The 25,729-nt window shown below is 52.1% G+C and overlaps 11 protein-coding genes across 11 annotated transcripts; 5 read left to right on the top strand and 6 right to left on the bottom strand.

The window, feature by feature from the left end:
• Positions 1–1,155: 1,155 nt before the first annotated feature.
• NECHADRAFT_95300 (uncharacterized protein) lies at positions 1,156–3,675 on the bottom strand (the record flags this gene model as incomplete). Its single annotated transcript, XM_003046904.1, has 9 exons — positions 1,156–1,612; positions 1,696–2,385; positions 2,417–2,441; positions 2,493–2,761; positions 2,809–2,931; positions 2,978–3,069; positions 3,144–3,220; positions 3,270–3,603; positions 3,664–3,675. The coding sequence occupies 9 exons, from the start codon at positions 3,673–3,675 to the stop codon at positions 1,156–1,158; spliced, it is 2,079 nt and encodes a 692-aa protein (XP_003046950.1).
• Positions 3,676–5,696: 2,021 nt separating this feature from the next.
• On the top strand, positions 5,697–8,406 carry NECHADRAFT_62595 (uncharacterized protein). The gene is made up of 4 exons (XM_003047068.1): positions 5,697–5,911; positions 6,067–6,369; positions 6,424–6,897; positions 6,945–8,406. Exons 1-4 carry the CDS (start codon positions 5,795–5,797, stop codon positions 8,151–8,153), a joined length of 2,103 nt encoding a protein of 700 aa, XP_003047114.1. The 5' UTR covers positions 5,697–5,794; the 3' UTR covers positions 8,154–8,406.
• A 237-nt stretch (positions 8,407–8,643) lies between these two features.
• On the bottom strand, positions 8,644–9,099 carry NECHADRAFT_83444 (uncharacterized protein; the record flags this gene model as incomplete). The annotated part of the gene is made up of 1 exon (XM_003046903.1): positions 8,644–9,099. One exon carries the CDS (start codon positions 9,097–9,099, stop codon positions 8,644–8,646), a length of 456 nt encoding a protein of 151 aa, XP_003046949.1.
• Positions 9,100–9,724: 625 nt separating this feature from the next.
• NECHADRAFT_83443 (uncharacterized protein) lies at positions 9,725–11,490 on the bottom strand (the record flags this gene model as incomplete). The annotated part of the gene is made up of 5 exons (XM_003046902.1): positions 9,725–10,119; positions 10,160–10,168; positions 10,351–10,380; positions 10,647–10,699; positions 10,745–11,490. The coding sequence occupies 5 exons, from the start codon at positions 11,488–11,490 to the stop codon at positions 9,725–9,727; spliced, it is 1,233 nt and encodes a 410-aa protein (XP_003046948.1).
• A 620-nt stretch (positions 11,491–12,110) lies between these two features.
• Positions 12,111–13,170, top strand: NECHADRAFT_70858 (uncharacterized protein). The gene is made up of 3 exons (XM_003047067.1): positions 12,111–12,261; positions 12,354–12,438; positions 12,496–13,170. Exons 1-3 carry the CDS (start codon positions 12,222–12,224, stop codon positions 12,938–12,940), a joined length of 570 nt encoding a protein of 189 aa, XP_003047113.1. The 5' UTR covers positions 12,111–12,221; the 3' UTR covers positions 12,941–13,170.
• A 55-nt stretch (positions 13,171–13,225) lies between these two features.
• Positions 13,226–14,663, bottom strand: NECHADRAFT_95297 (uncharacterized protein; the record flags this gene model as incomplete). Its single annotated transcript, XM_003046901.1, has 2 exons — positions 13,226–14,229; positions 14,279–14,663. 2 exons carry the CDS (start codon positions 14,661–14,663, stop codon positions 13,226–13,228), a joined length of 1,389 nt encoding a protein of 462 aa, XP_003046947.1.
• An 863-nt stretch (positions 14,664–15,526) lies between these two features.
• Positions 15,527–16,183, top strand: NECHADRAFT_46093 (uncharacterized protein; the record flags this gene model as incomplete). Its single annotated transcript, XM_003047066.1, has 3 exons — positions 15,527–15,703; positions 15,764–15,984; positions 16,045–16,183. The coding sequence occupies 3 exons, from the start codon at positions 15,527–15,529 to the stop codon at positions 16,181–16,183; spliced, it is 537 nt and encodes a 178-aa protein (XP_003047112.1).
• Positions 16,184–17,002: 819 nt separating this feature from the next.
• On the bottom strand, positions 17,003–17,866 carry NECHADRAFT_95296 (uncharacterized protein; the record flags this gene model as incomplete). The annotated part of the gene is made up of 1 exon (XM_003046900.1): positions 17,003–17,866. The coding sequence occupies one exon, from the start codon at positions 17,864–17,866 to the stop codon at positions 17,003–17,005; it is 864 nt and encodes a 287-aa protein (XP_003046946.1).
• Positions 17,867–18,354: 488 nt separating this feature from the next.
• On the top strand, positions 18,355–19,573 carry NECHADRAFT_101197 (uncharacterized protein; the record flags this gene model as incomplete). Its single annotated transcript, XM_003047065.1, has 2 exons — positions 18,355–18,390; positions 18,492–19,573. The coding sequence occupies 2 exons, from the start codon at positions 18,355–18,357 to the stop codon at positions 19,524–19,526; spliced, it is 1,071 nt and encodes a 356-aa protein (XP_003047111.1). The 3' UTR covers positions 19,527–19,573.
• An 824-nt stretch (positions 19,574–20,397) lies between these two features.
• On the top strand, positions 20,398–21,855 carry NECHADRAFT_46137 (uncharacterized protein; the record flags this gene model as incomplete). Its single annotated transcript, XM_003047064.1, has 5 exons — positions 20,398–20,668; positions 20,720–21,206; positions 21,261–21,491; positions 21,542–21,616; positions 21,666–21,855. 5 exons carry the CDS (start codon positions 20,398–20,400, stop codon positions 21,853–21,855), a joined length of 1,254 nt encoding a protein of 417 aa, XP_003047110.1.
• Positions 21,856–23,595: 1,740 nt separating this feature from the next.
• On the bottom strand, positions 23,596–23,934 carry NECHADRAFT_8417 (uncharacterized protein; the record flags this gene model as incomplete). Its single annotated transcript, XM_003046899.1, has 1 exon — positions 23,596–23,934. A coding segment is annotated over one exon (339 nt), but the record flags the coding sequence as incomplete, so codon positions are not given.
• Between the last annotated feature and the right edge of the window lie 1,795 nt (positions 23,935–25,729).

The following is a 25,729-nucleotide window of genomic DNA, read 5'->3' as shown; positions in this document are numbered from 1 at the left end:
AGGCGTAGCTCTCGTCAAGCGATGGTTGACAATCGAACTCGTAGAGTTAGTGATCCCGAGCTACGTGGAGGTTTCCAGCCAAATCTTGCGGGCTGCTGGCGACATCTGGTATGCCCATCACTTCCAGTGCTCCGATGCTTCTTCATACCGGTCCCAGTTCTGGAGCGTCGGCGAGACTCCCTCTGTTGGTGGCGGGGACAAGAATCGTGGGTATCCCGTAGAGATGCTACCGGGGAGACCGTGTACCGATGAACGTTGAGGGAAGATCCCATTCTTGGGGTTGGGTTCCGTGAAGCAATCCGCGTATGCAACCAGCGGCCAGTTGGTCTATAGCATCTTTCTCTTCCTCGCCACGGTACTCTGTCGGTGGGTGAGTCTCTCCCGGATTCTGGTGGAGAGCTCAGGTCCTTCTGGGTCCTCTTCGATCTTTGGGTTGGCTTGTGTTGTACTGTCTCTCTTGGTGTTGCCTTTTAGCACGATATCTTTCACTGGATCTTTGGTCTTGTTCAGAGCGTACACGCGCGCCAAGTCGTCATGGGAAGCGGTAGCGACGCCGTCGCAGATCTTGATGCCGATGTAAAGAGCTCCTTTCTTCATCGCGACTCTCGCTCACTACGTTGGTCTCAAAGTATTGGGTCGCCATGGTGCCGAAGTCGTTGTGGAGGGAGAGCCAGCGAGCGAGAGATGCTGGAGCGGAGTTGAGATGAGGTGTGGTCATGAAGCAGGCAATGTGCGAAGGGGGGAGAGGATGAATAATCAATACCTTAGAGAGGATTTAGCGAGGAAAATGTGAAGGGTTGATGAGCAGAAGGCGAGGAGTTTACGAGGAGGAATTAATGAGCCAATGAGGCGAGCATAGATTCACATGGACAATTTTTCGGGGGCGTAGCTAATACGTCGTGACTATGGTCTTAGTCAAGCATAGATGAGCAAATTGAACACCCTTGTTCCTTTTACACTTTCCTCCAGTAACATGTTCCCTTCTCAGAAATAGGTCGAGATTCGCATCACAGCCACGTACGGCACCGTTTCGCCTTGGTTCAAGATGTAGAGAGCACAACCTCCTTGGATCCCATCCAGATAATCTTGCGTACCTGATGAGAAAAGTATCCAACTCCAAGGTCAAACAGCACCGCCGTCTCCATGATTCCCAGTCTACTTTTCAATCTCGGCCTTGACCCACTTCTCGAGGCCACCGCGAGCAATGATCTCCTGGACGTTGGGAGGCATCTCACCAACCTTCTGGCTCCACGTCTCGCCGTTCTTCTCGGTGACAACCACCTTGCTGCGGCGGAGATCCCAGAGGAGCTTCCACCCGGTGCGGCGCGTGAGGGGCTTCTCGGCGTCGTTCTTGTAGGTCTCGCGGAGGCGCTCTACGAGGCGTGGCACCTCAACACCCAGGAGGGCGTTATTGATGCTGTTGCGGCTGAAGATGTTGCCAAAACTTCCTGAGACAACCAACGGGATCTCCTTGGCCAGAATCGCGGTCGCGGCCTGCTCTCGGGATGAGCCACAACCAAAGTTGAAGCCGGCGACGAGGATGTCACCTGCGCGGGCTGTGTTGCGGAACTCGGGGTCGTAGTTCTCCATGCACACCTCGCTCATCTGCTCCCTGGTTATACCATCTTGATAAGTGTATTTTCCTGCATCATTTGTTAGTCCATTCACTATATTAAAACGGCGATTCGCTCTCACCCGGATAGATGCCATCGGTTGATGTTGTCGGCGTCGCAAAACACAATCTCACCCTCGATCTTCTCAGGAAAGCCAGGGATGATGTCTGTGAGTGTCTCTTCCCCCTCCCCCTCAGCCTCAGAAGCAGGAGCAGCGGTCTCGGCCTCTGCTCCGGAGCCGTCCTTTTCAGCAACAGCAATCATACTCTCAGCCTCTGCAATGATCTTGTCGAGAGCGTCTTCAATGGATAGGGCCTTGTCTGCCACATGATCTCCGCTGCCCTCTCCGATGATGACCTTCTCGACGCCCTCGGGCTTCTGGTACCAGCCGGGCCCAGCAATCTTGCCCTGAATGGCACTGGCAGCAACGATCTCTGGGCTGGCGAGGTATGCCTTTGCAAGCGGCGAGCCCATGCGTCCCTTGAAGTTTCGGTTGGATGCGCTTATGCCAACCTCGCCTTCTTCAAGAAGGCCTGTCCCGAGTCCGATACACGGGCCACAGCCGCTGGGCAAGAACTCAGCACCGGCCTCGCGAAGAACGTCCCAATCGCCGGCCTCCTCTGCAATCTTCTGCTCCAAGATGGATGCTGCAGCGACGTAAAACTTGACACCGGGCGCAACCTTGGCCGATTTGCCCTCCTTGGCGGCCTCCCGGAAGACGCGAGCGGCGGCAGCCAAATCAGAGGCCCGGGAGTTAGTACATGACACAAGACTTAATCCCATATTAGTAGCCTTCACTCGACCACGGGCCATCTTGACTTACTAAGCCTTATCAACGGAGATGTTTTGAGGTTCAAGATCTCGGATAGGAGTGGCAACCTTGACCGTATTCTGTCGTCATGTTTGATATTGTGAGACGGTCGTCGATGGGAATGCTGTGCATTGTTTGATCTGATCCGGCGAACTCGATGGCATGGTTCAGAACCTCATCCTTGTTGAAGAGACCGCAGAGGGCAACAATGACGTCCTTTCCTGTAACTCCAGGGGGCAACAGTCCGGTGAGCGTGATCTTGGCGATCGGGGGAATCTGCCACCAGGTACGTTCCGTTGACCAGATAGCGGCAGCGTCTGTTCTAACGACAGGGGTTCTTGTATCATGTTAATCTTAGTCCACTCTTCGAATTCATGAACGAACCCAAGACACCCAATTCCACCATAGATATTCGAGTGACTATCAGATGCCACAGCAAGGCTTCCTGGCCAAGCATATCCTTCCTCGATCATGATTTGGTGGCCTATGCCTCGCCCTGCTGGGTAGCTAGTACCAGTCAGTGGAGGTTATCGCAACAGTTCCACCAGCTTACAATGCGGTGCCATGCTTCTCAGCGAACTCTTGGATGTTTTTATATTTGCGCAGGTTGGCCTCAGTCTTGTTCTGAGTGTCGTGGTCAAGTGTCTGATGAATTTGAGGCCTGTCAGTAATTAACAACCAGTGTAGTGTATCGGAATAGTCGAGTGTCTTGCCATAACGATTTGTGACGGATTCTTGATTTGGGTGGCGCCGATAGACATCATTTTTAAAGCGACCGGCCAACTATTGTCATGTGCTAGAGGGTAATTAGCTAGGTTCATCTGGAGAGAAGTGAAGAGACGAACTCATGCACTGCGCAGGCTGCAAAGTCACATAATCCCCAGATTTGACCTTCTTGCCAGGGGCAAGGCCAACCGAGTACCGCTGTACAATCTTCTCGGTGAGGGTCTGAGGAGTCGAGGGAGCTGTTGCGGAGGCGGCATCGAGGGAATTGAGGAGGTCGGCGGCGTTGGGCGCATTCTCAAGCTGCGAGTGGAATGCCTGTTGTCGGAGAGGACGAGACGTCGAGTAGGCGTGGAATTGAGAGACAGCAGCAGAGAGAGACTGAGATCGGACGACGAGGCGCTGTCCCGAGAGACTCGAAAGCCTAGACACAGTCGAGAGAGCGACGGCTCTTCGCTGTAGTTGGCGCATGTGAGTCAGGAAGCAAGACGAGAGTGAATGAGTGTATCAACTTACAATTGGTGTCATGATGAAAGCTTGTCGACCCTATACAACCCTGATATCCTTAAGAACTAAATATTAGAAGGGATAGTTGTGTAGGCAGCCACAGCTTGAGGAGTTGCAAAGAGCGACGTTGAAAAAAGTTGTGGATAGCTTCATCCGATGGTCGGCCCCAGATGTCGTCGCAAAGCAACACTCGCCCCAAAAATTGCGTGGGGTAAAATCAGCCGAACTCGGGCACACGCCATTGGCCGAAGCACTACCGACCGGGGAAATGGAAGATCCGTCCGTCCCCGTTAGATGCCTACGGCTTTACTTGCATGACGCTATCCAAAACACGGAAACTGCAACTTTAATGCGAAAAGATGGGGTCATGCAAAGGGATCCGCACTGTGGGAGAGCTGGCTGATACGGCAAAACTGGGTGGCAGATTAAGCTTTCCCACAGTGTCTCCCTAGCTCAAAGCTTCCGAAGCATCCGTGTTGCCGCTCTTTTCGGGTTGCCTGCCGTTACTTGCTTCCTGGGCCCTGCCAACTTTAAGAAAAACCATAAGATCCAAGTTCCTATCTTTACTTACCAAGCAATTCAACGTCATTGCGCTTTGTTGCGGACTTTTGACAGTTCAAAACCAGCTTTCGAAACTCTGGATCGAGTTCCCGAATCTTCTCTTTGCCAAACTTAGCTGAGCTGATAGCATCACGGCGCACGTGCCCGAAAACCCTCTAGTTTCTTACTACCCAACCTGAGAGGACGATCTTTGAACCCGAACGGCGACGACGGGGCCGCAGGTATCATTGGCATCTGTCCCTAGTCTTTCCGAGCGCGCATTTTGCAATACTGGCGTAGGTTCAGTTGTCTCATCGAGTCACGGATCCAGCGCCGTCTTACGCCAGGGCTTGAATATCGCGGGTCTCGAGTCATTCTGACTCATTTGAACGGCGCAAATTTGATCGAGTCGAGTCTGCAGAAACTTCCTCAAGTCCGCAGTATATCACAACTCGTTTCTTCCGCCGTTCCTCGCCGGCTGAGTCCCAAGTTAGCAGTTTTCACGCCCCCCTGCATTTCCCTTTTGGACGGAATTTTTGCTGTCAACTCCGCCGACCTCCACCTCCACCTCCGCCGCCAACGGCCGAAACCCCGTTGATTTGCCCTCCGTTATTTCGCTGCGGCACCTCGTTTTCGGAAGAGACAGGGATTGGCAGGCAGGCGCATTATTGGCCCATCCAGGCTAGAAGCTTCGATTGGACTCAGTCACGCAGTTTATCGAAAAGCGGCAGGCTCCAGGCAAAAATACCTACCAGGTAGTCGGCGTCCGGAGACCACGGCGTCCGTCCTGTCGTCACAGGCTCACATCATCCATCAACCTCCCACCAGATTGCCAAACGACGTCTAGCCATCCCCCTTGGCAATCTGTCAGCAGCCGAAACATCCTTCTCTTTCGGATCGACCTTTGAACACGCGCATTACGGATTCGGAAAACCCCTGTCTGTCGCATACGTACGCAGCTCTTGTTCTCATCTCCAGAGTCCCAGTACTCCCAGAGCCTCCTGGCGAACCCTGTTCTCGTTCCCTGGCTCTTTGGCTCCCTCTCAAGCGCAGCTTCTTCTTCCCATCTTGATCTTCACACCCCCCGTAATTGTCGTTTCCTCTGCGCAGCCCAAGTTGTCGTCAACTCATCTGATTGATTGACGGGAGGCGCTGGTTCCGGCGCATGAGACTGGACGCCCCTGCTTAGCACACCACCTACCTACCTACGGGCTACCACTGACAGACAGTCCGCGGGGACCCGGCACTGCCTGGTTGGCACCTTACCTTGCAACATCCATCCCTTCGCCAGGCACCGGCTTTGTGCAACTCTTCCGCAGCTTCGCGCCAGCTTGGCCTTTAGATATCGCCACTGGTACGGACAAGCCGGCTCTTCCATATCATCCTCCTGTCTCGTCCCGTCCCGTACGAACCCTCCTGGCTCTCTTGCAAAAATCGTTTTGCCCCTCCCCCTCACTCTCTCATGATCCTAGCCCCTGTGGAGCTCTTGTCAGCGTCATAGGGCCTCTACTCTGAGATCTAACGTTATCTTTCCGCGACAACACCTACCGTTTGGCATGTGAGACGTTTCTTGAAGTGAAGCGCATCGAGTTCTGTGGACATGTCGACAACGACGACGCCTGGATCTCACAAGGCGCCCAGAGTGTTGGCCTGCGTCTTGTGTCAGCATCGCAAGATCAAATGCGACCGCAACACGCCTTGCTCGAATTGCATCAAGGTGCGTCAGCTACCTAGCCCGTCCCGCTGCATTTCGCTTATCCATATCGCGCCCGCGTCATTTGTTTGGCTTCTTGATGCCTTCCGTGTCTGCCTTGTGTCCCTGTGCTCTTTGTGCCTCAGGTTCCATGAACTTCAACTTACCAGCTAAGCCAGGCCAATGTTACGTGCACACCAAGCACTCCAGCTCCCGCAAGGAAGCGTCGGAGACCGAATCAAGACCTTCAGGAGCGACTCGCTCGATGTGAGCAGTTGCTGAAGCAGTATGCCGATGGTACCGTGCCATCCCCATCGGCGCAGGCCTCACCGGCCATGAACAGTGCCATGTCGGATGTCATGGTTAGCACCCCGAACAACTGTGACGCCCAGACGAAATGGAAGCCGACTGGAAAGATGGTCAAGGAAGAAGGCGGCGTGCGATTTATGGATAGTTATCTGTGGGCCAACATTCATGAAGAGGTGAGCATGTCCAGTGTGTCTCAACGAGTCTGCGAAACTGACGCTCGGAACAAGCTCCAAGCAATGAAGGAGATTGTCGATACCGACGACCCCGAAGATTGTAGTGTAATGGGCTCTGAGGATCTGAGCCCAGACTACAACATCGACCTTCTCCTCCCTTCGGATGCTTCAAGCGGATCCAACGAGGATCCTCAGCCAGATCCAGTCCATGTCTTTCGACTCTGGCAGTTGTTTGTGGACCGCGTTAACCCTTTGACCAAAATCATCCACGTCCCATCAGTACAGCCATATGTGATGGAAGCGGCGACCAACATGAACAATATTCCGCTAAACTACCAGGCCCTCTTGTTCTCCATCTTCACCATGGCTGCGGTGTCTCTCTCCGATGCCGAAGCGACGCAGATGCTCGGATGCTCGCGCGATGACGCTCTACGCAAGTACACCATTGGAACCAAGATGGCATTAACCAAATTCAACTTTCTCAAAAACTACGACATGGTAGCTTTGCAGGCATTGCTGCTTTATCTGGTGAGATGTTGCGCTTCAACAGTCTTGACGTGTGCTGACGGTTATAGTTTTCTCTTCAGAACCGCTACGACAGGCATGCCGCCTGGATCCTTAGCGGAATGGTCGTCCGGATCGCCCAAAAGATGGGATATCACCGTGATGGCGAACTCTTGAACCTCAACGCCTTTGAAACCGAGATGCGAAGACGTATGTGGTGGCAGATCATTCTACATGATGCCAAGAATGCCCTGGTTTCCGGGCTTAGCCACTCGATGCTCCCCAGCAGCTGGGACACCAGAATGCCACAGAATGTGAACGACGCGGACCTGTTCCCTGGATCGAACGAACCCATTCAACCGCGCGAGGGCCCAACAGAGATGGCGTTCTGCCTGATCGGTTACCAGATTGCCAAGTTTCTGGTCCACGCCGAGTCCCTCCATGGCACCCCAGGATTGGAAGCTGCCATTATGGGCGATGACTACGAGGACAGAGATCCTGATATGTTTCCCTCCATCGAAAAGTACCGAGAGCTTGTCGACGACCTCGAGAAGGGCTTGCTGGAGGTTGAAGCCCGCTACATCGATCCCTCTGCTGGACCTATCCACCTTGCAGCCCTCGCGATACGTCCAATGCTTACCAGCAAGATGAGAGAGATGCTAGTGCCCATGAGGGAGCAACCAGAATGGGGGACCGAGATCCTTAACAAGAAGGACAACCTGTTCAAGATTGTATTGATGAACAATGAGCACAGCACCAATGCTTATGAGGTAATGGAACACGCAGGGTTCTTGTGGTTTGTCAAATTCCACTTCCAGATCGACATCTTCACCGTCATGACGAAGCAGCTCAGCCAGCGCCCGACTGGCTCTCTTGCGGACCGCGCTTGGGGTATGGTGGAAAAGATTTACCGATTTCACCCAGAGCTTTTGGACATGAGTCAAAAGGTGTACGTGATACAGGCTCAGACTGTCCTAAAGGCATGGAAAGCCCGCGAGCAAGCCTTCCGACAGGCAGGTCAACCAGTCGAATGCCCCAGCTTTATATACCGTGTCCGCGAAGCTCTCACCAATGATGGGCGCAGCTCTGAACCACCACCTCAGCCGCCAGCTACTCAACCTCCAACATCGGTGGCCCAGATGACGGACCTCGATCCATTCCTGGGTGGCTATCTGGACGTTTCGACTCTCAACTGGGATATGTGGGGGAACATGAACCAGCCACAGAATCAGCTTCCTACTTCACTGTTTGGCAACTTTGGCATGGGGAGTATGAATTGAGGGGTCTCAATGCACATGAATTAATCATCTTGGAAAAACGGCGCGGCTGGTACGAGGCTAATGAAATGGGAATCTCCACGGAGTCGGTTGTACAATTACATATAGAGCGATCTGTTTGGGCGCCGGTAGGCTAAATAGATGGTTGACATATACACGCATACTCGGGCAAGGATGCTTCTTCCTACATGTACTTTATGAACACTCGGGATAGGGCAGTCTACGCTTCGGAAGGATGCTTCTTGTATGTATCAGTAACGGACATCAGTTCACAACAATCAGGCAAAGTGTGTCAATGACTTTTCTTGGCGGTCTACTTGATCGAGATGAACCTTGCTTTCCCCCTGTCCACTCAGACCCCATATGTTCCTTGCTCTCTCTGTCGTCCCCAATTCCATCCCATGTTCATATCATCCCACAGGTGCTGACTTGATTCCATCGAGGAAGGTTGGCTTGTCTTGTTGCTTCTCAATGGAGGTTGTCGTGTTTGTGCCTAGGCGGTGGCAGGGCGAGGACCGTCGTGACCCTGGCCACGGCCGTTGGCGATCTGCTGCTGAGCACCGGCGTCCTGGTTCTCACCATTGCCCTGGGCCTCGTTGTCAGGGGCGCGGTCACGGCCGGTGACAGCGCGGGCACGCTCAAGGATCCAGCGAAGGTACTGGATAGCAAAACCCTCGCGGATGGGAGCCTGGGGGAAACGCTCCCAAGACCCGTTGGTGTAGTGGAGAGTGCGAACGGGGCCATCGGTGCGAGCGGGACGGCCATTGTTGCGAGCAGGGCCGCCAACGTTGGCGTTGTCGTTGTTGCGGACGGGGCGAGGCTTCGCGACAAAGACGACATATCCGATGATGCCCATAACGATGACCATGAGACCAGCACTGACGGTCACGACCATGATGGTGCTGTTGTTGTCCTCGGGCAGAGAACGGGGCATGACGTGAACCGACATGTTGCTGGTTGTTCTCCTGCGAGTTAGTTCTTGTTGAGCTTGAAGTAGTTCAGCATCAGTACATACCCGTTGGTGCTTGATGAGCTTCGTTGTGGTGTTGTTGTTTCAGTAGGAGGGCTTCGTCCTTTGATACGAGCTGTAGCTGTATGAAAGGATGAAGAGAAGATGTTGAAGAGTTGATACGTGACAAGAAAAGAGAAGGTATATATATGGGAGTGTGTAAACGGCGTTGAGAAGGAGGACAATTGGATTGAAGCATTGTTGAATAGAGGGACGAACGATGATGTAAGTTGAATGGTGAGTATAAAGGTACGATGAGACGAAAGGGATCTGTTTGAAGATGATGGCTGAATTGGGATGATCAAGTTGCATTTGATTGGGGGTGTTGACGATAAGATGGGAGAAAGTTGAACAAACGTCGAAACACCATTTTACGAACAGGAAGGATAAAAATGAGAGAAAATTTAACTCAATTGAGAAGAGACTGACTACTCTACCTTGCTCAATCTAGCAATGACTACGATCTAGTAACGGCTACAAATCTAGCAACGACTATAGTCTAGCAACTAAACAGACACAAAACGCACTCTACGAAACCAACACATCCAACTCGTCTCTTCCTCACTCAAGGACGGCGACCCTCTTCCTCATCCTTCTGAAAGTCACGGTTATCCGCCATGATGGCCTCAACTCGGCGCTCCGCCTGCTTCCGGCTCTTATCCTCCCTGTGAACCTGTCTGTGTCCCATCCACTGGATGCAGATAAAGATGAAGAGGAAAACAATAAAGATGATGCATCCCACTGTGGCGTACAACCAGGGTGTGGTACCCTTGGAAGGAGTCTCCTCTGCCAGTGCAGTGGGTACTACCGATGGGACGACGGCAGTGGTAAGAGTGATGAAGCTCTTGGGCTCCATGGAGAGTTCAAACCACGAACCACCATCGTCGGGGCGGGTTTGAATAGGAACATCCCATGAATCGGCCATGATTTCTATGGTGTGAGAAGAAGTGGTGATGAAAGCTGGGAAGTGTTAGCAGGCAAGATCGAGAGTGGAACGTACCTGTGTTTGCTGTGTGATTGAGTGAGAGTGTCTGGCCAGAAGAGGATTAATTGCAGGGCGATGTGATCTTCTTATGCGTTTGCAGTGCCTTCATGTCTGAGCAGTAGTGGCGCTCAATGCGCAATGTTCAAAAGGTCGAGAACAATTGAACAAGGAGAGAAGACTCATTGTTCTGTTCATGCTGTACTGACCTTGGCTTAACTTGCATTCATCTTTGTTGTCTTTGTTTGATCAAGCCAATGGAACACTGGTCACTGGAATAAAGTGTCAAAGGACTATGGGTATCTTATTCTGTTTAGCTGTGTGTGACAGGACTGTGGCCGCGACTCATTGTCTGTGACCCCCAAAGGCTGTGGATGGGAATAACCGAGTAACTACTGTACAACTGTCGATCTTATCATGGCCATCGCAATACCCCCAAGTCATCAATTACCCAGTTCTTTGTCCGGTGAAACCATCCCTCGAAGGTACGCCTCGATGCACCTACCAACGCGCTCGTCGTCCAACTCGTAAGTGCCCTTTGGCGCAAATCCAAATCGGCTATACAGCTTCTAGCCAGTAAAAGCCAAAGGAAAGAATGGAAACGCCGCGGTTTCGAGCTCGAGATCTGTGACGTGATTGGTAACGTAGTTGACAATGACGCGGAGCTCACCACCCTTGGCGCCAATGTCCCAGCAGTTGAGGACATGACGGATTTTATCGAGGTGCGTGTCTGCGTCGTAAAAGGCTCCGTCGTTTGTAATTTCTTGAAAGATGACGACTACATCAACGTTTTTCGCGTGCTCTTCAAAGAGGCGCTTGTTGTTGTAGAGGCTGTGCACTAGCATGTCCTCATCGTCGTGAGAGCGCCATCCGCCGTTTTGGACGTTTTGATCGGTGTCGTACGTGGCTGTGATGGGGATCTCGACCTTGCTCACGCTGTAGATGTACTCGGTAAAGTCCTTGGAGGTGGCGACATTGGTGAAGAGGAGTCCAGTGTCGTGGTGAAGGAGAGTTAGGTCATGGTGAACATCAATGAAGGATCGAGGGTAGCGACGGTTGAGGTTGCGACGGACGCCCCATTGAGTCACGATGAAGTCTCCATCATCGGGGTCTTGACGGTCTTGAGACCAAACGAATGAGTAGATGCGATGACGGATTTGTTGAAGGGCGTCGCTTGTCTTGAGAGGGTTTTCTTGGTCAACATAGAACAGACGTCCCCAAGGGAAGCTGGTGCATTTAGGAGAGTCGGGTGAAGTAACGAGAGAAAGCAGCACGTCTCCTGCTCCGCCAAAGAAGGACGTGAAGGAAGCACCTAGCTTTTCCATGGCGATGGTGTTGATCCAGCGCATGTGCGGTGGTAAAGAAGATCAAGGTGAGGCGTGATGAATCGACGTGTCCAGCTTTATGTTGACAAGGCCTAGGCATTGTCGACATGACCACCGTGATTCACTGCTACGAGGCTCTCAGGAAGGAGCCGGTGACTTGCACTCGTTCAATTGGCTACAGAAAACATGCACTGAATCATGAGCGAAAGAATGTAGATCTCAAAATGAAACGACACCTAGACGGAGGAAGAGCTAGATGTCGAGATTAACGACGGACCAGTTTGTTTCTTCTCAGATCAGTCCAAGAGTCCAAAGACCCTGCCGGACAACCGCTGCCCACAATGGACAGCGTGCGGCGGACGTTCTTGGCTATCTGAAGAAGAAGGAAGAAAAAGAGAAAAAAGGACAAGATTGAGCGGAGTCTTTGAAAGGGTTGGTTTGATTTTCTGATGACTCAGCATGAGGCTCGGTCTATCACGTGATTGACACTCCGAGGCGGAGGGAATACCGGGTCACGTGTGTCCCGAGATGAGGAATTCGCACCCGCTGATTGGTCGGACTGGACCGAGAAGCCGAGGGAGCCCGTTCCGATACTTGCATGCGAAGCCATCCGTGCATCGGGAAATCCATCATCATCGATTCCCCAAACGACGACGATAGCCCTTCAGTGGTAAAACGACGCCGACGACGATCCCGTTGAACGAACAATTTTGGCCGCCCTCTCAATTCGATTCCCTCGATACTCTTCTGCCACGATGCTCGCTCAACGTGTTGGCGTCGCCGCCCTTCGCCGAGGTACGTCAATTGAAAGGAATCCCCCCGATGCCGGGTTCTGCGAAAAAACAGTGAATAGCCTCATGGAACGCGCAGACTGACCAATTGTCTAGGCGCGGCTAAGCCTAGCAGTGTCTTCTTCTCCCAGACACTGCCCAAGGTTGCCCTGACTGCCGGCATCTCGACCACTCCCTCCCGGTAAGCTCCTCAACAGCATCGCGAAATGCTTCCTCGACCTCTGACACGTGCTTCCAGTCCCGTCGCCAGCACCAAGCTCTCCCAGGAGGAAGGCCGCCAGCTCCTCGTCAACCAGCGCCTGAACCGCCCCGTGTCCCCCCACCTGGGCATCTACAAGATGGAGCAGACCTGGTTCGGCAGCTCTGCCTGGAACCGAATCACCGGATGCACCCTCTCGGCCACCATGTACGCCTTCATGGGCGCCTACCTCGTCGCCCCCGTCGTCGGCCTTCACCTCGAGACTGCCAGCGTCGCCGCTGCTTTCGGCGGTCTTCCTCTTGTCGTCAAGGGTGGTGTCAAGCTCGCTCTTGGCTTCCCCTTCGTGTACCACTTGATCAACGGTTTCAAGCACCTTCTATACGACATGGGCAAGGGGTTCGCCAAGCCCACGATCAAGAAGACTGACAACATTCTCTGGGCTGCGAGCATCCTCGGTGCCATTGGTCTGGTTGCTTTCGTGTAAGAGATGAAAAAGAAGGGAGGAATAGATTGGGCTAGCAACAGCAGTGGATGAAATACATCAAGCCGTGAGGGATTGAGAAGAGTACGGGAAATGGGAGACGAGGTACTCGTGTAGAAGTATGAATGAGCCTGGGAGGGCATTCCTGATTTTGAGCAAATCAATTTTTACTATATGTACACCAACCCTCTTACCCAAATGCCCTTTTGTGAGGTATCCCGAAGCCTAAAACGCCATTCGCCTTCGCATCCATTTGCTATAATTGTGTCAAAGCACGTTGGGATTTGCCTACTCCAAGAACCGAGCATCCAGAATCGCCCGGATCAGCTTCCTGTTGCCGGACGAGGCAATCTTTTCTCCTACGATTGTTCCAATAAACTCCTTCAGCTCCGAGACCTCCGACTCCAAGTTGGCTGTGCCGTTTACACCGTTGACGCTCGACTCGCCCCGCTCCGATAGGGATGCGACGGCTTGCACGATGCCTTGTACGAGCATCTCGTAGTCCATGGTGCCCTCGGCCTTTTCCTTGAGAGGTTGCAGAATTGCAGTGTCAAAGGTCTTGAGGTTTCGCAGCACCAGAACTCGGATGGCTTCAGGTCCGCCAGCTTCGAGTAGACCGTGGATAGCGCCGTAGAGGACGGCAGGTGGCTTGGTAGGATCGAGGAAGTACTTTAGACATGTTCGCGTGAGCTTTGTCCTGAGAAGAGTGTTTGAAGCCGAGTATTTGCGAGCGATTTGTCCAACTAGCGATGCAGCAAGTTGTCGCAAGTCGTACTGTTCCTTGATGGCATCAACTCCTTCATCGGCACCGAGTTTTCGGGCCATCAGACACGTCAGAGCAGGCGCGGAGAGAGGGCTGGCGTAGGGATCGAGGAAGAGGCTCTTGTTCTCGATAAGGGCGTTTGTCAACTCCATCATCTGTTTAAGAGTAAAGGTATCGTCCAGATGGTGCGTTACACGATCCATGATGAAGTTGATAAAGTATGGGATGAGCTGATGCAGACCGGGATCGTCCCTCACGGAACCCAGAGCAGCTTGTCGGAGTCGTACAACCTCCTCGTCCGGGTTATCGTCCAGAATCGCGGCTTGAATCTTGTCAAAGTAGAGGATAAGCTCCTTGCTGACGATGTGCTTGACGGATGGCTTCATTGCGACGTTGTCGTTTCCGGCGAGTGCAGAGAGGGCGGGATTAGCTCCAGGGCCCTTGGGGAGGAGTTCTTGCGATCGGGATTCGGACGTCGTTGGGTTTTGGGGAATAGAGGGCTGGACACCTTCGATGGCGAGCCAGTGTGCTAGGAAGGATTAGCATGAGCATTCACACAAGCCGAGAGGTATGCGCACCGGTGAAACCCATGTCGCGAGGGACCTTGGGTAGAGGCGCATTGATGAGCTTCTCAAAATCAACCTCCTCATCCTCAATGTAGAAGAGCGGCTGGCCTGGACCGAGGCTGGCCTCGCCATAGCGCAGAGGACGCGTCGAGTCGTAGCCGTAGAGGGGTTCCACGTCGAGAGCCCTCAGTGCGAGCGAGATGTCGTTAACAGTGAGAGTAGTTCGGCGGGCGGCGCGCATGAAGCGCAGAGACTCGACAATGACCTGGCCGATACGATACTCGACGTCCTGAGTCAGGCATTTGAGTGCTTCATCGTTAAGGGAGCTGATGCCGACCGACTCGGCTACGTCCTTGACGTTTTCCGGGTTCCACAGGAGCTTGGGGGTTTCGGCCATGGCGTCAGCTGGGGATGAGCGCACTGTGACGCTCACGATTATAAAGGCGTATTCGAAAAGGTTGTTGTTAGAAGCCTGCGATCGGTGTGGCGATGTGGATGTTGGGAGGTTTCTAAGTGTGATGCTTTCTTGAAGCTGCACGAGGCTGAGAGAGCAGTGGATTGAAGTGTGGCTGAATCTGGGGTGCGCCACATCTTAAATTTCCCAAACAGGTGTGGGGCATGTGTTTGAAGTGAGGTTTGTGGCTAGTGAATGCTGCTCAATAATGGCTTTCCTATTCTAGAAGTTTGATAAATAACGGCTAAATAAACAATCGAGGATTCAGTTAGAGGCCGTGAGTCCCAAATAGGATGTTTCACATTACACCACCAACATGCTGAGACCGCCTGTCGACCTCGCAAGCGCCGCATCTCAGCTAAACGCTCTTACAGCAGACGCCAAAAGTGGGTCTCTAAATACGGCGACCATCAATACGTTATACGCGTATAGTGTGAGCCGCCATGACAACGAAACCAAAGGGCTGAAGCCGTATTTCATGCGATAGGATGAGGCACAGGAGATGGACGCGTAATATAGGGTCTCGGATGGCTGAGGATTCGCGGCTGCTCTCCACATTCATACGTGGGCGGCTGATTTGCGCTTGTGTACTTGTTGAGCATCGTGGGGTTTATATACGACTGCGATGCCTTTTCAACACCAGAGATCAAGAGACAGTTTCCTTGCAAGAACAGGCTAGATTTACTAGCTGCTCCTTTATTTTACTCCCAAGGCCGACGTCAACACAACCTGCGAGGCTCCAAACTTGACGCCCCGAGTAGCGACAACCTAGCGCCCAAGCAAACGACAACAAACACTCCAAGATGATGTCCAGAGTCAAAGACTTCTTCGGAAGCCATTTTTTTGACCCGCATTGGAAGACGAGGGTTCACATCGGCATGATGGTCCTCATCGTCGCCGTCATTGCCCTCACCGGTGCCCGTGTCGCCACGAAACCCAAGGGCACGCCGACTACCCGCTCCGATACGCTGGGTATCACGATGGTATGAAGCCCGCTATATACGAGTTGAAATATATCGAGACTAACCATTTGCAAACAACAGGCCGTCAAGAGCATCGTCTTCCTCATCTACCAGTTGCTCACCGACAAGGTCGACCGGTTCAGAAAGTGGAGGAGCCTTAAGGCGTATGCAATCCTCAACACCCTCGAGATCGTATTTTGGTTCGTCGTGATAATCATCACGTTTATGGGGATATCGAGGTTCTGCCAAGGTGCAAGCTGCGCCTGTGCGTGGTTTGTCGCCCTCAACGCCTTCATGCTCATGTACGTCTACACTGCCCCGCTACAAACAAGAGACTGTATGCTGACATTTATCCCTTGCAGGGCAACATCTTTCTGGGCAGCTGTCATTTGCTGGAAGGATCACAAGTACTTTAAGAGTACTGGTGTTGTTCGTGGGACGGCGCTCCCAACACACGCCATGAACAGCTCGGCGTACTCGTCGCAGTCGGCCATGAAATAGACGAAATCAACGAAAAGCTCACGCACACGGAGAAGGGGTTGTTTTCGATCCTGATTTCTGGATGAAGTCCGAAGCAATAAGACATACTGGAGTACGGCGTTCTTTGGTCGACATGAATAAGGAATTCAACGAATAGAGGACAAGCGCTTACCCTTCTCGATACTTTATCGAGACGTGGCTTATATTAGGGGAATAAAGGAGGAAAGGTCTTCATATTTGATGGATTTTGGAAGTATTCGGGGGCTCATGAGGGAACTGCAGCGTAATTACCTAGATCTTCTGTAGACTCGACATTAAATAGAGGCTGGCCCTACCTAACCAATGTCTCCGTTTCCGTCCTTTTACCTAGAGGGAAATGTTGAAGTACCACAATCAACAATAGTGAGACCCAAATTAACTGATATATAACCGCCTGGTTTCGAGTGAATTCCTTATTCGGGCCTGTAGGGTATCTTGAGGCTGTCACAACTGTCAACCAGACCATGCTGTGCGACTACGTAAACGAGGTTACATTAGCTGATAAGAAAGGGAGACAATGGAGCTTAAGGGTCCTTGCCGGAGTAATAGAAGACTTGAAGGCTGTCTTGTTGTCTGAGGTTCGGCTTTGATGCTGAAGTGGCTAGATTGCTCAAGGTGTCACAAGGCCACCCATGAGAAGAAAATGGAAATGAATGTGTTGTTAGGGTAGTCTAAACTGCAAGCCATTCTTTCAAAGACATGTTTAAAGCTGGTTTATCCCTCATGAAAGCTAATCCTGCTATCTATGCTCTCAAGACTCCGGCATGACTGACTTGCCATGTATGCAGCTGTGCAAAGTGCTTATGATAACAGTCCAATCGTGAACTTTCTATCATCCTTTTCCAACTCGTCCTTGAGCCCCTTGAGTTCATCAATGTCCCATCCAGCCCAAACAAAGCGACCGCTCAGAAACTTGGCCTCCTCGCTAGCAGCCCAGACGGAAAAGTCTCCAGCAAGGGCCACATCATCAGGGACAAGCCCAAACGCATCGATCAAGCCTGCGATAGGCCTGGTAATGGCAGTATCGGCGATGAGACCTGGGTGGAACTGAATGACCGTCTTGTCAGGGTTCTCTTTGGCGTAGTACTCAAAGACCTTGTAGGCGGCGAGCTTGGATGCGCGGTAGCCTGAGAAACCTTCCATGTACTGCATGTGCATGGCCTCGGTTGAGACGTGGATCACGGAGGCGTTGGGGGCCGCGAGAGGGGTGAAGGCTTGGAGGAGGTTGAAGTTTCCACGGACTGAAATGTCAAAGCCGAGCCACCAGTCGTCGGGATCCGAATCAGCAATGCTGTTTAACTTGGGCATGTAGCCAGCGTTGGCCACTACGATGTCGATGCTCCCCTTTGTTGACTTTGTAAATGACTGGACAGCAGAGAAGGTGGACTCGCGGTCTACAATGTCGACGCGGTACGTCCAGACGGTGGTGTCGGGGTAGAGACTCTCGATTTCGGTCTTGTTCTCGAGAAGAGTCTTTTCTGTGCGGCCGAGAAGAGCCAAGTCACTAATACCGGACTTTGCAAAAGACTTTGCAATGGTAGCACCGATGCCAGAGCCGCCTCCGGTGATTAAAGCATTCTTGCCTTTGGTGGATAGCTCAGGGCGAGTTGGAGAGATGGCTGGGTAGGTGGTGTTGTGGACGGTCTTGATGGGAATGGGGGCCATATTTGCGGTGGTGAGTTGGATCTTGAGAAGATATTGAAATGTTGATGGTTTTCTCTCAACATTTTATTCTGTTCTTTGTTTATTCCCGCCTGGACCTATTTGTATCGTGGTGATGAGGCCATCAAGACCCGTAGTTAGGAACATGTTGTTGATGCCATCCGAATCCTTCTGTTCGAATAACGTTGATATCTCCATTTCAACGTTATCGCAGGATCATGTTCCCTACGATCAACGTTACTGAGGCTTAAAGTCCTGATAATTCCACCTTATCTCCGTGGTTCACGGCCTGGCGCTTGGTGTTGTTAGTGCTACCCCAGATTATTAATGCGCATAACGTTATCCCACCACCGACAATAACGTTACTCCTCGACAATAACGTTATTCCTCAACCACGACACTCCAACCTCTCCTCATCTTTTGAATCAACAAGTCAATTGCCCTGGAAATAACAACCTGGTATCTTTTTCCGATTTTGCCTACAGCCGCAAATGTCCCCGTCAAACAGCAGCAGAGACACCCCAGACGTGAGTGGGCCTTTACCTGCGATTACCAATCCCGCTGCTGGACAACGTTGGAGCCGTCTTTGATTCTTGGCCTTTTAACTGACTTAAATACTCCATGATAGCCCAAGCGAGAGAGGAGTAGGATCGCTCAACGCGAATATCGCAAACGGCATGCGTCCAAGTTTTCTACTCTCAAGGATGAGAATCGGAAACTTCGGAATGCCATCAAGAAGATTGATCAGGTAGCTTCGCGGCGTGCACGCCATGATAAAGACCTTCAGGCTGCGTTGGCAGAGGCAAGAGAGGTCGCGGGCATTGAGGAGGATGATAGCAGCGCTCTGACACGAGTGCTCTCTCCATCACAAAGAACCATCTCCCCTGCAAGACAGGCATCGACGGGGGTCATGTTTACTGCTCAGCCGGCCTTCTTCAGCGTCGCAAATGGTAGAAACCACCTAAACGTGCAATCTCTTGGGCTGCCGCAGCAAGTATGGCTCGACACGGACCGTTTGGTGCGCATCTACGAGGCTCCTATGGATGCGGCGCAGTATCTCGGGGATAACCTCTTGACCTTTGCAGGGGCGTTGTACTGGGCCTGCACGAAGAATACGGTTTCTCTTTGGCAGGCGAAACAGCTGGCCTTGATGGGAAAGGCGGCACGCCCTGAGTCAAACCTTGACCGGTTATTCAACCACTCCAAGCATCTCCGCGATCATGACTTTTTGGTGTCTCTGGCGCTTGCAAGGTTAGAGTACCACCAAAAGGGTTATACTCACCTTCCGCCTACAGCGACTCAGGCGCAATGGGACCAAGTCGTCCCAGATCTATCCAAGAAGATTGAACGGGACTATGCCGAAAGGGGAGAGACTCTGGAGTGGTGGAAGACACCCCGTGAAGTCGAGCAATTCGTGAAGCGCCACCTAGAACCCGAAGAAGTCGTCGAGCTGCAAGCATTGATTGAAGGTCGGGGAACAGGGGCTTCGCTTGCCAAGTATACACCCTTGGTTGAAGCGCTGGTGCAGAGTTTTGTGTGTTTTGGAGATGGACCGCGGTGGAATATTCTCTGGGTGTCGATGATGGTGGGAGGCTGGCGGACACATCAAGAGGATGAGGCTCGGGCTCGAGCTCAGCAGTCTCAGGCGCAGACTGCGGATTAGTTATTGGTTACAAGAAAAATTATATATAGCGTGCGTGATTATGGGGACTAAGTCATTTACTGGGCGTTCTATTGTATTTCTGGATTGGATGGCAAGGCCACCAACAGACCAAGGTATTAAGACCTACTGGCAAGCTCAAGTAGCTCCTAATCCAACTTTGGGGAACCAACCAAGGACTTTGTGTGTCGAAACTCGGCGTTGAGAGAGACCAGGAACTTCTAAAGCCCATGCCTAAGTAATCTGCAACAAGAAGTAGAGACGGGCTAGAGGCGAAGAAACATGACTTGGGTCAAGGAGGAAGCATGTATCCGTCTGTAGCACAACTCGAACATTTCGCCCAATAGTATTGTATACAACAACAGACTGATTGGAGCGCTAGACAGCGTCAGCCCTACATACCCCAGACTCTGGGAATAACGCTCCGCGGAGGAGCTGGGTATCCGGCTCGGTACTTAACACCCCGACCCATACACCGAGACCAGATGAAAACTCCGACATGGGGCATCTTTATCGGGGAACCGCCGATAAAGGACTCTTGAGTGACACTTTACCGTGGTATGCATTTCAGATACTGCAGTCTTGATTCGAAGGCGATGACGCCACTGCATCCTTTGATGGTGCTACCACGGGTATAACGTCTATGGCAGAATGAGAATTGCAGATGACGACATTTAATATGCGTGTTAACCTGTGGGATAGCTTCTAGGAAGCAATACGACGCGGGGTTGTATGTAGCCAAGATGACACATCAGAGGATCTGCCCGAAATAGGAGGATATGGCTGACTTCAAATAGAGGCCATCCCTTGCGATGCGTTGGTCGATCCGTAACGATTCAAGGAAAACCACGCGAATCAATCACTCTTCTACAGCATGGCAGCAGCAGTTCAACCTCCTCTTACTACCGGCCCCCCAGGCCAGCCGGATATTGGATACACCCCCAACCTTGACAAGTATCTCGCTCGAGTCAAGAGACGTCAAGAGACTGAAAAGTTTGAGACGACTTTGCCTGAGGGGTTCCCCAAGGAGCTCGTCTCGGACCTCGTGTGGGATGGCAAGGACTTGGCGGCCAAGTATGACTGGAACTACCACTTGACGGAGGCTGATATCGAGGAGATTGATGAGGCTCTCAAGAACTTTAAGTGTAAGTTGACTTGAGATCTTTGAGAGTGTCAGTGCTGAGTTGAATGTCTAGCTCTCAACCTTCCACTTGGATATATCAGCCAACAGACATTTGTCCTGCCAAAGCTCCACGACAAGCTCCGTGCCATCTCTAAGGAGATCCACCAGGGCCACGGCTTCAAGGTAGTCCGGGGTGTGCCCGTGGACAAATACACCCGAGAAGAAAACATCATCGTCTACGCCGGCATCTCATCCCACATTGCCCCCATCCGCGGTCGTCAGGACCACCAGTATGAAGGAAAGCGAGCGGACGTGGCTGTCGCTCACATCAAGGACATTACCCGAGAGGTTGATGCTCACAGAATTGGTGCTCCTGCGTACACGACTGAGAAGCAGGTGTTTCACACTGACTCGGGTGATGTGATTGCTCTGTTTGCTCTTGGTGAGGCTGAAGAGGGGGGTCAGAGTTACCTGTCGAGTAGCTGGAATGTTTATAACCAGCTTGCCAAGACGAGACCAGATCTCATCCACACGTTGACGGAGCAGTGGGTATCTGAGGAGTAAGCTCTCTGCTGATGACTACTCAAAAGAGCAGAGAATGACCGTGAGTTTAGGTTCGGCAAGGTTGGAAAGCGGTTTGAGCTGCGTCCGCTTCTGTACCATCAACCTGCGACAGAGCAAGACCCGGAGCGTCTGATCATCCAGTATGCTCGTCGACGCTACACGGGTTACTGGAGTCTCCCTCGATCTTCTGATATCCCACCTATTACTGAAGCTCAGGCCGAGGCTCTGGATACTCTTCATTTCCTGGCCGAGAAGCACGCGGTCTCACTGGACTTTCACAAGTGAGAAGAAACCGTTTCTCTATATGTTGGCAGAAGCTTACATGATATAGGGGTGATATCCAATACGTCAACAATTTGAGCATTTTCCACGCCCGCGGAGGATTCAAGGATTCTCCCGAGAAGCAGTAAGTGAACTTTGATCCTAAATGTGAACCACAGACTCACCAGATCCAGGCGACATCTCGTCCGTCTATGGCTCCGAGACCCCGAGTTTGCGTGGAAGACCCCAGAAGCCCTCCGTCGCAGATGGGATAACGTCTATGAAGGAATCGAGGAGGAAAAGACGGTGTTCCCGCTGGAGCCTTTTGTGAGGAGTGCTAGTGACGCCAACAAGTTCAAGGCGGAGAAGAGGGTGGACGGCTAGGTAATTCATCCACCAGTCATACAAAACTGTACGGTCGTGATGAATCCTTTTATTCAAAAAGAGTGACAAATATCTTGGCTGTTAATGGTGAACTTGTTCTTTTGGTGACGATGTTCGGGGTCGGCTCGCCCCCGACTATTTCCGGGTGGGATGCCGGTGTAGATCTTCATGGCATCAACCTGAGGATTATGGCGACATGCAATTAGTGACTTGTCTATTGGAGAATTAGGAAATCAGGAATGTTGTTGGTGATCAGTCGACAAGAGTTCAAAAGCTTGCAGAGAGTTGCAGGATAAAGATAATCCATCTTCTCATTCAGCCATGTTAAAGAAGCGCAAGTACGTACTCGTCAAGAGTGCTATCTAATAACTTTTGCATAAGCTGGAAGAGCAAACTCAAGTTCAATGGACAACTGAAAGGCGTGCCAAGTGAACGCCCAAGTCCACTTGCCTCACGAAATGACTACGAACCAGGCAGCTTTCGGGACCATATGACCCAGAGTCAACTGTGCTTCTCAAATTCTTCATTGCAATTTCAGCAGCATCTTATACTAGGTAGAGTGGAATTGACTTGTTTGAACCTGGCGTTAAGAACTCGGGGTGCATGCGGGTTAGATAGAGCACTAAGCCATGAAGGAGACCTGCCAGCGCCCGCCCTCATGACTGGCATATAGTCGGCGTACAAGTTTCTCTGTATGATAGACGAGGACAATACCTTGATATCGTTATTATCCTAACTATGGGGTGCGCGTTATCACAAAGTCACCAGTACATGTTCCATGAGTGCTCTCGATGCTTGGCACTGGTTTCTACTTCTATCACCCTAGACCTATAGTCATCGTTGAACACAAGGATATAAAACGCCGATTGAGTTAGCAAGGGTCGTGAAGCGCCCAGCCTCCTTGATACAGGTCTTCGACATAGATGGAACATGGTATCCAACGTCAATCGTACCACTGATTCTGCAATCCGTTCCTGTCAAGTCATGTTTCATGTCATGTTGGTGACAGGGCCATAACCTAGCCGATATAGAATGATGATATGCCAAGCTATCGCGCACGAGCGGAGTTTCACGTCAAAGCGGGAGGTTGAGATCAGACCAGCCCCCGACGTGCATCTCTCTTGCTTCCCCGCCGCCAACAAGGCCACAGGGTTGCAGCTGTTGCAGGAGCTATCTTCCTTGGCTTGTTGGGCTACAAGAATCTGATCGTGAGCTCCTGACTACCTAGTCGATGACAAGCACCAGTTGCGGTGACAGTGGTCTGTCTGTTTCGAATGAGTCGTAGTATTTTATTGCCTGCTAGGCATTAGAACTTGGGTCTTGAAACTGGTGATGTGACGTTGCGTCTTTGACAAAACTGTTAGATGATACCAAAGATTCACTTGGAAACAGCTACGAGTGTGTTTGGTGAGACGGATTGTAATCTCTGAAAGAAAAGACATAGTTTAACAACTGGACACGGCTAAATATTGCAAAAAAATCATAAATCATAACAAGCGAACCCAATCTTGGACAACAATGCTTTACACTTTGCCATTGGTTTCAATGCGGATGGTATTGAATGCCTGGCCTTGGGACACCCAGTTACAGGCACTCTTAACCATGACAATTACCAACTAGCACAGGTAGCCTCTCACGTGCTACATCCTTGACTGCTTAAGCCTGGGTAATCAGATAGCGAGTGGGAGGAGGAGCAAGGGACTTGGGAGCCCTTCCAGAGCCAGAAGCGAGGATGGACTTGGGGGCGCTGCGGGTCGAGGGCAAGCGACCAGCTGAAGGGACAGGGGCAGACTTGGGAGCCTCTGCAACAGTCGGGGCGAGAGCAGCGACTAGAGCCTTGACCACGATGGGGGCCAATGTGATGATAGGAAGAGCAGCGGCTTCAGGGCGGGAAGCCGGGAGCGGGATAGGACCCGCGGACGGAGCTGCGGCGACTTCGGGGCTTCGGGCCACGGTCGGGGCCGAGTTCACGGCCGGCTGAGGAGCAATCTCGGGCTGGGCAGCGACTTCGGGGGCTGGGAGGACAGCAGGTTGAGGTCGCACCGCAGGGGTTGGCTGGATGGCAGGCAGAGGAGCGGCCTTGGGCTGGGAACGAACGGTAGGTACAGCGGCGATGGCCGGAACATGAGCAGCCTTCGGGGTCTTGGCGAGCGAGGGAACAAGAGCAAGGCTCGGAGAGGAGCGAACTCGAGGGACCTTGGCAACAGCGGGAGTTGATCGGACCTTGGGAGCGTTGACAACAGCTGGTGTCGCTCGGACAAGAGGAGCGTTGACAACCTCTGGAGTAGCCTCAACTTCAGGAGTAGCCTCAACTTTGGGAGTGGCCTCGACGGCTGGCGCCTTTGCGACCTCGGGGATGGCTTCAACAGCAGGAGCCTCGAGTGTCTGAGAGACTTGTCGAGAGCGAGGAGCCGGGATGTCGGTCCTCGACACTTGACGGGATCGGGGAGCTGGACCGCCAACTCGGGAGACTTGTCGGGATCGAGGCGAGGGCATCACCAACGGGCTCTCGGGGATGGCCGGGAGGATACGGGCCGGAGTCTCGGGACTACCAGGCGCCGGCGTAACAGGAACATCCTTAACAACAGCAGCCTTGACGGGGTCTCCGGCAGGTGCCTCTGGACTCTCGGGGGCAGTAGGCGTCACAGGCCGATTGAGCGTTGCATTAGAACCCTGCCTGCGAAGCGAAGCGTTGGAGCCCCGGCGTCCGAGAGTCGGGGTCGTGGGACGGCGGCCAAGGGTGGGTGTCGTGGGACGACGGGTCGGGGTCCCGGGCCGGTCGGGTTGAGGCTTGCGGATGGGACTCGTACGGCGGTTCGAGGCCATTGTGCCCATGGCGTAGCGAGGGGAATCAGGAGCGTCCTCCATTGTTGCTAGTTAAATAAAAAAGCAGTAAAAAATCACAAGAGGCAAGGAAAAAAATCCAGTTGATACAGACAGGTTAGGAGAAGATAACTCCCAGCTACCGAAAGAACAAGAGAAAGAAAGAAGAGGCAAGCTTCAGACACGACATGCTGCGGCATATATACCTCTCTTTTTTCTTTTCTTTCACAGCTCATGGTCTCTTTGCTGCAAGTTGCCGCCCTGAGCTTCAAGGTGATGCATGTCTCTGCTTGCACAACAGCCTAGATCCCTGTGTTCAGGGGCAAAGCAAGCGGAGGCTGCCGCTCAGAGACATGAAGCAAGTATACATACGAAGAGCGGGAATGCCCGGGCATGCAAGGCATTGCCTTGTTTCCCCACAGAGTGTCTCTGCCTCGTCTCATTATTCGTCAGAGCTGAAGCGCGCAGATTCAAAACTTCCTAGCTCCCGAACAACGATGACGTGCATTTTTAGTGTTGAAGACGGGGAGATCCTTGTAGACAGCGGGGGAGAGCTTCGATGAGGTGGCATTGTCGACCGAGGAAGAAGACAGTAGATCTACATGGATGTTGAATAGGTCAATTGACCAGCCACGCAACAAACATACATGACAAGGCACCTCGTACTTTTGTCACACCAAGTCCCGCAAGGTCATACCCAGGAGGATACATCTCAGGCTTCAGCTCGGACGCCACGAGGCTCACGGACCCGAGGAATGCCGATTGACTCGGCATTTATCCAAGTGATCAAGAAGTGTGCGTAAAAAGCAAAATAGCTGCTGTATCCGACGAGCAAGACATTTCGCCCCTCTAGAAAAAAACACGCCATCCTTTGATGAGCCATTGCCCTCTTGATGGATATCTTAGATTATGGTATCTTACTTTAATATCAGATGTAGCGTGATTTTTGAATAGATTTGCTTTGTTTTGTATTCACCTGTTCTAGAGGCTTGCTTTTTGGGTATGCAGGACTCGATCCAAGTTCCAGAAGCTTACGATGATTCATACGAGA

The sequence above is a fragment of the Fusarium vanettenii genome (genome assembly GCF_000151355.1).
Source record: "Fusarium vanettenii 77-13-4 chromosome 8 genomic scaffold NECHAsca_17_chr8_1_0, whole genome shotgun sequence".
NCBI lineage: Eukaryota > Fungi > Ascomycota > Sordariomycetes > Hypocreales > Nectriaceae > Fusarium > Fusarium vanettenii.
The sequence above is the reverse complement of the archived record's forward strand: the minus strand, read 5'-3'. Positions and strand labels throughout refer to the sequence as shown.